Source organism: Sminthopsis crassicaudata, chromosome 6 (assembly GCF_048593235.1).
Source record: "Sminthopsis crassicaudata isolate SCR6 chromosome 6, ASM4859323v1, whole genome shotgun sequence".
In the NCBI taxonomy this organism is placed as follows: Eukaryota; Metazoa; Chordata; class Mammalia; order Dasyuromorphia; family Dasyuridae; genus Sminthopsis; species Sminthopsis crassicaudata.
Window position 1 is genome coordinate 193,846,669 of NC_133622.1, and position 12,005 is coordinate 193,858,673.

A 12,005-nucleotide genomic window follows, 5' to 3' on the forward strand; every position below is an offset into this window, starting at 1 on the left:
TGTATTAAATGTTTGTCCTGTACCAGACATTGTGCTAAGTGCTGGGAATGCAAATATAAGCAGAAACATAGTTCCTGCTTTCAAATAGCTTCCGTTTTAAAGGGGGAAGAAAAAAAAAAGAAAGAAAGCTTCAGAGAAGGTGAAAGGAGAGCCTGGGAGCTGAAAAGTCAGGAATAGCAGCCTGCAGGGAAAGGAAGATATAGAGGGAGGTCTGGGAGAAACCAGCCAATCTCAAGGCCCAGAGCCAGAGTTCTAGTGTGAGAAAGTCCAAGAGTGGAGTAAGCTTCTAAGCAATAGAGGCTTCTTAAGTACCTGCTTTGTGCCAGGTGAGGGTGAGGTGCTAGTGATACAAATATTAAGGAAACAGGTTCTGTCTTCAGGGAGCTGACATTCTACTACAAGGCCACTGTCCTGTATACACAGAAGTCTAATACAAGGAGAATTGGGGCAGGAGGGAACACTGACCATGGGGTCACAGGAGTTGAATGAGAAGGGACATTGGGGAGGACTTCAGTGGAAGAAGTTCCTATTCCTTACAGCCCAAACATGAGCACTTTTCTAAATGGTATTTCCCTTTCAATCAGATAGGACTGTGATAAAGAAACTACAGAACTAGGTGGCAAAGGGAGGAATCCTGGTGTTTTGCTGAGAAAGCATCTCCTCCTTTGCTGTGTTCACTTTGAAGCCTATCTCTGTATAATAAGCCAAGAAAGACCTTTCTCCCCATAATGACAGCACAGATGTTGCAATGTTTTAGGCTTTTAGAAATCACTTGGAAGTTTTTTTTAGGGAGAGGAGGGGATAGAAATGCTCTCCTTGTGCTAGGCAGTGAGGTTGCCCTGGTCATGGACCTATCCAACTTCTCTCACAAGAAAAGAAAGTACCCATTTACCATCCAGCATGGGCAGCAGAAGTTTGCATTGCAGGGATGCTTACTGATTGTCAGTCATTATTTTTAGTAACTTATCTTATTTTTCCTATGTCCTCCAGGCTCTCCCAGCCTGTCCTATCCAGGCTACCTGTGAAGCTGCTTCCAAGGAAGAAAACAAAGAGAAAAACAGATATGTGAACATCTTGCCTTGTACGTGCTTCTGGGATTTCTCATGAAACTTTCTAGTTAAGAAGTCACAGAATATATGGGTCTTGAGCCAATATTTTAAAGATTAAAAAGAGAACAGCCTTGATTCTTAAGGGTAGAGTTACATCACAGAGTTAAAGAGAACTTATGGCTTTCAGAGTCCCTTTTTAGGCCCAATACCTCTCAGTGTCTGCTATCAGTCAAGATTTTTCTAATAAGCATTTCCTGAACTACTTCTTCTGTGCAAGGACCTGTGCTTGGCTCTGCAGAGAAGATAGAGCAAATGATTCCAAAATGAACTCAGCCCAGGCAGAGTGTACAGTAAATGGCAGTTGTCATGCTTTCCTGTGCTCATGTGCTAGCCTATAATGGCTGACAAACCTCCTAACAGGATTCAAAAGATTTCTATGGAGAGCATGCTCCCCAGTTTGTTTTGCCTAACCCTGCCTATGCTTTGTCACAAGCAGATTCCCCAGAGCCAAGCATAAAGAGATAGAGACAGGCGCCCTGCAGTTCTAATGCAAGGAAAGAAGCTCACAAGGCCAGGAGACGGTATTCCCAGGGGCTAAAGACAGAAAGAACTGTAGCTTAACCAACTTAATGACTCCTCTGGGCTCATCAGAGTACTTGGTGTCAATATTGTGACCTTTTTTTTGTGTCCTGTTATATTGCCTTGCTCCCAGGTCCAAAGATCCATAGACTCATGAGCCAGAGGAAAGGATTCTTACTTTGCTAATCTGTTCACCTCTTGATCCACTACAGACTAGTGCCTTTTACTGATCAGGAATCAGTAAAGGAAGGAGAAGTCAAGGAAAGTGGAAAACAGGGACCTTGGGAGTAGATGAACCTGTTCCCGGGGTGGTAGTGGAAAACTGTCCTTTCAGAATCTGAAGGGGACAGAGGACAGAGGACACTGACTGTGGCTCTCTCTTCTAGATGACCATTCCAGGGTACACCTGACGCCAGTTGAAGGCGTTCCAGATTCTGACTACATCAATGCCTCATTCATTAATGTAAGAACTTCAGCTTCTCTCATCACTCATCTGAATGATGCATGTCACTGCAGCCTGCCTGCCCCTGCCCAGCTTACTGGGCATGATGTGTGTCCATCTGTCTATCTGTGTCTTACTTGTGATCCCTTTGCAATGCACTGTAACCAGCAGGGAAGTCACTGTTTTTCTGTAAATGGAGATTATAGATAAAGTTTGGCATCTAAAAAGACCTCAGTAAGTTGAAATGGTGGCAAAAAACAACCCAAGATATGAATTCATTGATGGAAGGAGAGCTTCTGAGTAACAGGGCTATAATTCCTAATCTTTCTAGTAACAACTCTAAAGAGAGAAGCATTCAGCCACTCTCACAGCTAAAAAATGTGAGAGAGAGAGTTTGGAATAAAGCTCTTCTGATGCTTAGCCAAGGGCTTCTTTCCTTATGCCTCACATGTCTCTGACTCTTCTATCCTGTGAATAGCAGATTCTTTTAAACTCTACTTTTATCCCAGGATTATGTACTTTGCAAATTTAATAAGTGTATTTATGCAAGTTATCACAGTAGGAAAAGGCACAGCTCAAACACAGAGCAAATTTACCAAGTCACACTTTTTTTTGCTGTGCAGAGTAGGCACTGAAGTTCCAGCATCTTTGATCACTTTCTGCTGGGTCAGTTTGAGTCAAATCTACAGACACTACAGACTGATCTTCTCATCACTGAGACTTTGGAATAATAAACAAATGAAACTGCTCTACTTCAAATGCAAATGTTTATAAACAAATCTAGGCATCCTTGGTTATACCATTCATGAGAGGGGCAAAGAAAAATGTACACCAAAGATGGTATGCATGGTGTAATCACCTATGGATTCAATAGTGACTGCTCCTGTCTGTGTCCCCTCTTTCCTTTCTAAGGGAAGGGGTCTAATCTGACCAGTCCACCTCTCATTGATAAAAATGATAAAAATTGATAATTAATTATTGATAAAAATGTTGAACAGAACAGAGCAAAAGATAGAACTTTGCTGCTGCTACCAGAGCCCTCCTCCAAGTTGATATCAACTCATTATTCTTCAAATCTAGTCATTGAACCAGTTTGGAATCCATTTAATGTATCTTGTTTCCAAGGAAATTATGATAGACTTAATGTGCTTGGATCTCCATGGGAGATTTGATAGTGTCTACTGTATTCTCCTGCTCTACAATTATCCTGTAGATAGTTATCCTAAACCCAGCCAGTTTTCTCATCTGTAAAATGAGGGAATTCTGTATTCAAAGGGATTAGAGACATTCTGCATTTTTCTTGTGATCAGTGCTATCCAAAGGTAAGGGACTTCCCCCTCCCCCCCACCCTGGCTCCTTAACTCTTAAATTGATCTTTTGTATGTTGAAGATCAGAGTTTACTACCAATAAAGCAGCAACACCAGGTTCCATCTTTCCCAGCAATGAAGTCATTAGGAAGACCAGATCTGGCCTTATTACTTCCTCACTTATTTGATTAAACAGTAATTACAAATGAAAATACATAGGCACCCACATATATGTACTTAATCTGAAGGAAGAAGCCCAACCCTAGTATTCCTGCACCACCTTCAGCCCCTGCCCTTGAGGGATGGTCTGAAGAATAGTGTTTTAGTGGCCTTATCTACAAAGTAACAGCAGCTCAAACTCACTGTTGTTTACCTGTAGACTTTCCCTTCCTCGTTGTTTCTAGAAAAAGCAAAATACTGACTTTGTTGGGCTGACTCTTGAAGTTGGAAGGGCCTCATGCATTATTCTATCCAGTTCTTCTACATGTTATCTAACAAGTAGTCATCATCCTTTGCTTGAAGATTTCTAGGGGGCAGGAAATCCACTCCTTTCCCAGGCAGCCCATTCTGTTTTTTAATATCTTGTGAGGAAGTTTTTCTTTGTATTGAGCCTAAATTTCTCTATATAGCTTCCCCCCTCTACTTCTAATTATGCCTTCTGAAGCCAATCACAAGAGAAAAAAGTCCAATGTCTTTTATGTGAAAGCCTCTCAGATACTCGAAGATAATTCCTCTCTGAAGCAGGCTCTCTAAACTTCCCTGTAGGCTAAATATTCCCATTTCCTTTAAAACTGATCCTCAGAGTAGCATAAATTTGGGGCCCCTCACCACTCCAGGTGCCCTTCCCAGAAATTATGGTTTATTAAAATCTTTCCCACTTCTAACACTTAATACTAACACTGTGATCATGGACAAGTCATTTGAACCCTCTGGGTCTCAATTTCCTCATTTGTAAAATGAGGCAATTGGACTAAGTGGCCTCTGAAATCCCTCTTAGCTATAAATCTGTGGTCCTCCAAATGGTATCCAGAATTAAACCTGATATCCCAGCTGTGGTGTAACCAAGATAGAGTATAATAAGACTATCACTTTGCTAGACCTGGATACTGCCGCTCCTGAAAGCCTGACATTACATTAGCTTTCTTGGCTGCCCTATCATACTGTTGACTCATATTGCAGCACCATACTTAAACCCTAGATCTTTTTCAAATAATGCTCTCTAGATGTCTCTCTTCTCGTATTTGTGAAGTTGACTTTTCTTAACCCAAAGGAAGATTTTGCCTTTATCCCTATTTAGTTTAATTTAATTAGATTCGGTTTAATATTCCAACTTAAGATGATTTTGAAACATGGCATCCATTGTGTTAGCTGATTCCCCTCCCACCTTGCCTCCAGCTTTGTTTCATCTGTAAATTTGTTAAGTATAACATCTATTTATCCAAGTCATTAAAATATGTGTTTAGGAGCATCCTGCCAAAGATAGGTCCCTGGTACACTCCATTGGAAACAACCTGCCTTCTGATATTTCCTACCCCAGTAATCTCCACCCATCTATCCTGAAACTTGGCCAAACAAATTTATATCACACCCAAAGAAGCAACAGACTCTCCTAGTAGGAAGGTGGTAGATGGTACAGACAGCCAACTTCTGTATAGGACAAGAAGAATAGGGTGTTTAAGAAAACAAACTTCTCTCAAGAAAGGGAACCTGAGACAGGAATCTTGGGAATTGCAATTTAGACTTCCCTTGGCAGCTGTATATCAAACCACACAGGAGGTGGTGCTCTGTCTTACAGCTTATGAACAATTTTATTTCTACATCCCTTGAGTTATATCTGTTCAGGGAGCCATAATAGATGCTAATGCCTGAGAAATTACAGTCATAGAACTGCCTTAAGAGGAGAAAGTTATACTGAATTTCATTCCCAACATTGATTTTTTACTCTGGATGTTGGCTTAGCCATAGAAGCTCTCTTGGCAGGACCTTTTTCCTGAACCTTTTAGAGCTTTTAGGTAAGTTTGTGTCCTCAAGCAGTGGGTGCTTTCTGCCATCACCCCAGCAAGCACTTTCTTCATGTTACCAGGCTAGGCAGAGAAGAGCCAAGGATGAACTTCTGTCGGTATTGTTTCTGTTGTAGACAGCATCATAGAAACAAACAAAAGCCTCTTAGAAATCATCTAGTGCCGCCCTTTCAATTTATAGATGAGGCAGCTGAGGTAGAGGTGGTTCTACTAGGCCTTCCCTAGTTGAGGCTTTCCTCATACCTATTGAGGTCATTGTTAATGTCCCTTTAGGTGAAGGCAGAAGTATCTATCTCACATGTTCTGGAGGAACAGTCTCTCAATCCATGAACTGCTGGGAATAAAAGCATGAAAGCTAAAATTTTAAGAAGCAGGACCAAATGGGGCATGATTCTGAGGCATGTCTCAATATAGTTTTTTATTTTTTTTTCCAAATTTATTTTAAGAAACAGAATAAGAAAAAAGAAAAACAGAAGAGCAATACGAAACAAAACAAAAGAGAACATTGTTGTGTGCCCAGCAGAACAAAAGAGAACATGGGAGGATTCAACATATGTAACAACAAATTATCAGATCAAGAAAGTATATTCATATTAGTAGAAGAAATTATATTCATGTATACACACACACACACACACACACACATACACTCCTACGACATAGACATATACATATCTTTCCTATTCCTGCTGACCCTTTGCTCTAATTCTGCTCCTAACTTTCCTTGCTATTACTTAACCTCCTACCCATGGATCCTTCACTTGTTTTCCTCCCTCACTCTTTGCTTTCCCATCTGCTCATCCCTCCCCCTTTATTTCTTTATAGATTTTGGAGAGTGCTATGCCCTTCATAGTATATATGTAGTGTTGCCTATTGAATCCCTTCCCGATATGAGTTGATATGTTTTAAGGAGAAGTGCTACATGCCCTGCTGTTTACCTATCATGATTCCTTTGGCTCTAAAGCCAGAACCCCCAATTTTTTTTTTTTTTTTTTTTGAGGCTGGGGTTAAGTGACTTGCCCAGGGTCACACAGCTAGGAAGTGTTAAGTGTCTGAGACCACATTTGAACTCGGGTCCTCCTGAATTCAGGGCTGGTGCTCTATACACTGTGCCACCTAGCTGCCCCCAGAACCACCAAATTTAAAGGAGGAAGAGACTCACAAAATGCAGCAGCTCTAAGGTAAAAAGTGCTTCTGAGGTAGAGGCACTCTGTTCTCTTTCAGGGAAAAGAACTGAAGTGTAGTGGGTCCAGTATGTGACAAATGATCCCAGGCAGTGGAATCAAGTAACTGTAATTCAATGAGAAGAGTCCTGACCCTGGGGTCAGAAGAGCTAAGTTCATATCCTCCTTGCGATGCTTACCACCTGTACAATCTTGAAAGTCCTTCAACCTCCATCTCAGTTTTCTTACTTAGAAATAAAGAGCATTAGATGAAGCAACCTCTGAATTTCCTTCCAGCCCCAAATCCTTTATCTGTAAAGTTTGGAGAATGGAGTTGATTTAGAAGAGTTTCATTTTGGATCTGTTAAGTGCAAGATGCTTATGGCATGATTCAGTTGAAGATGTCTAATAGATAAAGAATTGATATGAGTAGTGTTTCTGAAACATTAAGGTTGTATATCTAGTTTTAAATATCTGTGAAAACAGAATTGAACCAATGGAAGTTTTTGAGATCACCAAGAGAAATGGTCATAGGAACAAAATTTTGGATTTGGAAAAGGCCTTAAAAGCATCCAGTACAGCTCCCTCATTTTATAGATAATGAAATAGGCTCAGAGGTTAAGTGATTTGCCCAGTACTACATAGCTAATGAATATGTGATGTAGAGTATGAGCTCAGGTTTTCCTGACTCCATATCCAAAATACTAGCCACTATTGCCTTACTCTCTCTTTCCCAAACTCCACTTGTACTGGCAGATTGGATAGATGACTGTTTCTCCCCTCAGAGTTCTATGGGTAAGTCCAGGGTATTGAGAATTAAAGTAACAACACTGATGTTTACTCCCCCAATATAGATCAATCATTTGATATCTCTATAATATTAAATAACCAATTTTGTGCCAATTAGCCTTTACAAAGGGATATTTACTGAGAAATTGTAGCAATGATGGAAGTACAGCAACATTTCCCCTAGCAAAAGATACACATACACATCCACTTAGTTCCCAAGAAGAGTAGAATAAAATTTAAAGTAGTTGCTACAGAACCACTTTAGGAAGGGAAGGTACTTCCTGGCCCCTAAAGTTATTTTCTTCTTTCTTGAAGCACCCAACAAGTTCAATTCTGAGTGTTGTGTCATATCTTTAGATGTATTATTGCAATGGATAAGTCATTTCCTTGTTTATTTGGGCTGGTTTAACCAAATCACTCTTCTTGTATAGAAAGAAAAGAGGATCCAAAACAGAACCTTGGAGACATGAACAATGATCCAATAAATGAGGCTGAAAAGGAAGAAAACCAGAGGATAGTGGTATGAGTGGGAAGAGAAGAGGATGCAGGGGATATAGATGGTCTTTTCCTTAATAGTTTGACTGTGAAAGGGAGGGAGAAAGCAGCCTTGCTTTAGATAATCATTCTTACTAAGTGCAAGTTTGTGAAATGTGCTAATGCTCTTCCCTCCAATACTACTATCCTCTGGATGTAGACAAAGCCCAGGCACCCATTTCACCTTATTTGAGCTGCTAGTGAGTCGTGGTCTTTAAACAGCAGGTAATAAAAGAGCTAAACCTCCATTTACACTCAAAAATTTCAAGAACTTAGCTAGTGTCCTGACCCAGAGGAAATGAATGCAAAGGGCATTGTCTTCACTACCACACGGCAGAAGGAAGTTCACTGTATGGAATCTCGTTCCACCTCCCTTCTGCCTCCCTATCACCCTGTATCTTTACCATCCTGGACCTTGTCTTTTTTTTTTTTTTTTTTTTTTTTTTTTTTTTTTTTTGAGGAGCCAGGACAAAAGAGGTATTATTTATCCAGGCAGGAGTGTATGGAAGTTGTTGGCAGGTGCTCTTGCCTCTGATAAGATACCACCTTCTCAGTAGTCAATGAATCACTAAACATTTATTGAGTACTACTATGTGCTGGGCACTCTAATAAGTTTTCGGGATACATAGAACAACAAAAACCAGTCCCTGCTTTAAAAAAGGTTCTCAGTCCAATGAGGAAAACATCATGTAAACAATAATTTAGAGACATATGATAATTTAGAGATAATCTCAGGGAAAACACTGTAATTAAGTATATCTAGTACTGAAGTTGGGACTTAAAGGAAGCCAGGAAAGCCACAATGTGGAGTGAGAGAAGTAGCCAGTGAAAATGCCCAAAGTTGGAAGATGGAGTGTGATATGTGTGGAGCATCAAGGAAGTCAGGTCAATATGTGTGAGGGAATTAGGTATAAGAAAGCTGGAGAGGTAAATAAGCCAGGTGGTGAAGAGCTTTGAAAGGCAAACAGAAGATTTATATTTGATCCTGGAGATGAAAGGGAATCACTGGGGTTTATTGAACGACTGGGGTGGAGTTGGGTTTGGAATGCTCCCCAAACTCTGACATGTAACTATGCTTTAGAAAGAGAAATTTGACAATAATTCTGAGTGAAATATTGACTGGAATCTTAGAGGGCTAAGTGGTCAAGTATGGGGTACCATTGATCCCTAATGTTTCATTGGTTATCTGGTCCTGGTTCCCCTGGGCCTCTGCCCTATCTGAGCCTCTTCTCCACCAGTGGAAAGTCCCAGTTTAATGAGTACCTGGATAAACAGTGATGGATAATTGAGGCTCCATTGGACCCCAATGCTCAATTATACCCAGGGGGGAGATTTATAAATTAAGGGTTTTCTTTTGGCATTCTATCTTCCCCCCCCTTTTCCTTAACTTGAGTAAGAAGAACCCAGAATATTTTTTGTTTCCTCTTTTTTTAAATAGTATTTTATTTTTTCCAAATATATGCAAAGATAGTTTTCAGTATTCATCTCTACAAAACCTTGTGTTTCAAATTTTTTTTCTTCCCTTCCCTCCCCAAGACAGCAAGCAATCTTATGTAGGTCAAACATATGCAGTTCTTCTAAACATATTTCCATCCTGCTGCACAAGAAAAATTAGATCAAAAGGGAAAAAAACATGAGAAAGGAAAAAAAAAAAAAAAAGCTTCAACAGCAAAGATTAAAATACTATGCTTTGATCCACATTCAGTTTTCTTTCTGTGTTCAGATGGGCACTTTCTATCCCAAGTCTATTGGATTGCCTTGAATCATCTCATTATTGAAAAGCTCTAAGTCTATCAGAATTGATCTTCATATAATCTTGTTGTTGTATACAATATTCTCCTGGTTCTACTCATTTCATTTAGCATCAGTTCATGTAGATCTCTCCAGGCCTTTCTGAAGTCATCCTGCTAGTCATTTTTTATAGGATGATAATATTCCATTACATTCATATACTATAACTTATTCAGCCTTTCCCCAACTCGGTTTTCTCCAATTCAGTTTCTAGTTCATCGCCACTACAAAAAAGGCTATTACAAACACGTTTGCACATGTGGGCCCTTTTCCCTTTATTATGATCTCTTTGGGATACAGGCCTAGTAGAGACACTGCTAGATCAAAGGGTATGCACAGTTTGATAGCCCTTTCGGCATGGTTCCAAATTAGCATCCCAGAGTGCTAGAACCACATTGGGAAAAGGAGATGTCTGGCTTTGATTTTCCCAGAGCTCCAAACCACTTTGGTACCCTCCAACTTCATCCACTTCTGGGAAAAGCCCCACCTGCCCCACCTGGTTATATTTGTTTTGGTATCTGTTTTGAGAATGGGTCCTTCAAGTCTCCATCTTCTAGTTTACAATTGATTTGTCTTTAGTTTGGTTCTTTTTCCTCTGAGAGCTGACTATAATTTTCCTAATGAGAGTGATTGTGCTGCCAATCATTATTGCTCTGATTCCAGAGACCCACGTAAAATTCTGTGGGGACCTAAATAAATGGCTCCAAAGCCAAGATCTAGCCTGGGTCCATTCAAGAATTATTTCATGATTTCAGTTCTTGCTGTTTTCATCTATTGACCATTTAGTTTCCCTTCAGATGAATGGAATAGGAAGAGCGTTTCTATTTCATCCCCCATTCCCTCTAACCCAGAGCTACTGTTTTCAATAGTTTATGCACATAGGCACTTAACTACTCAATAGATGTGCAGGAAGAGAGTGCCTTTAGTCCCCCTATGCACATTCAGATGGCTGTCTGATGGACATAGTGTAGTCCAAAGGAAAAATTATATCTGGGATAAGAAGTCATGTTAAAGTTCCCATCCCTTAATAGTTTCACAAATCCATATTCTTGGATGAAGATGGCTACCCAACTAGATAGATCCTTTGGAAACATGAAGGTCTATCCTCCTGTCTTCCACTGAGGTTTCAATTCTTATTGTCAGTTGCTAGTAGAGTATTGATTGGGCACCTAATCCGCACTGGGAAAATAGTGCCCTCATTTGGTTGGTCATATTTAGTTATTTCTCATCAATATTCATAAAGTAATTATGTGGCTGAGGAAACTGATCCAATCTCATTTCTTTATTTTCCCCATACTTTATTTTTTTATTTTTTTTAATTTTTTGAGGCTGGGGTTAAGTGACTTGCCCAGGGTCACACAGCTAGGAAGTGTTAAGTGTCTGAGACCAGATTTGAACTCGGGTCCTCCTGAATTCAAGGCTGGTGCTCTATCCACTGTGCCACCTAGCTGCCCCTTCCCCATACTTTAGACCAACCCAACCTTGAGGTCTCTTTAAGCTAAAATCCCAAGAATTGGGTTCTGGAAAAACAGGACTTTTTCCAGATACCAAATGTAGACCTTAGTACCAGAATCAATATGGTTTAGAGACTCCCAAACTTTTAAAAAAGGCAAAATTTTCCTTTTTCTCCTTTGCTAATTGTCATTTTCTTGTTCTCTTCTCCTGTTGTTTTTTTTTTTTTTTTTTTTTTTTTTTCTCTTCAGGGCTACCAAGAGAAGAACAAGTTTATTGCTGCACAAGGTAAATTCATGTTCACTTTATGCTTTTATCCTCAGATCATTGGGCCTCAAAACCCCTAATGGGAAGGGTCAACCAGCTTTTTGGCTTTCAAGCTGGTCATGGTAAATTCAGTCTGCCTAGTTCATTTTTGTCACTTCATCTTTTAGGAAGATTTTTAAATGTCTGAAATTTGCCTTCTATTTTACTGAGAAGGCCAATTTGTTCATTTGTTGTTCCTTCCAAAATTTTCAAAATCCTTTGATAGATTCTGTAAGGGACTCAAAGTATACTTCACACTATCAGACATATAAAAATAACCAAAATTAATATTAAAGGAAGTCACATGCAGAAGAGAGCTTATAAAATGATATGAGGTTCAAGAAGAGAGAGAGTAGTGATGACATAGTATGCAAAGAGCCAATCTGTATTGGAAATAAGACACTTAATCCACTCAGTTTGAATACCTTGAAGACTAAGCCCATGATAGGAAAAGTTAGCTACATTTGTTTATGGCCATCTCTCAGAAATCTTCAGAGTTCAGGACTGCATAGCCCAATCCTAATTCCTAAAGTAGCTCAGCTTCATACCAAACCATAAGTCTCCAATTCAC

General features: G+C 39.8%; 1 protein-coding gene across 1 annotated transcript in view; it reads left to right on the top strand.

Annotated features, from left to right (window-relative positions):
• PTPRA (protein tyrosine phosphatase receptor type A) overlaps positions 1–12,005 on the top strand; it is a 177,856-nt gene that overhangs the window by 150,461 nt on the left and 15,390 nt on the right. Inside the window, 3 exon segments of the mRNA XM_074274521.1 lie at positions 991–1,081; positions 2,015–2,091; positions 11,380–11,416. Coding sequence (XP_074130622.1) covers positions 991–1,081; positions 2,015–2,091; positions 11,380–11,416 — 205 coding nt within the window.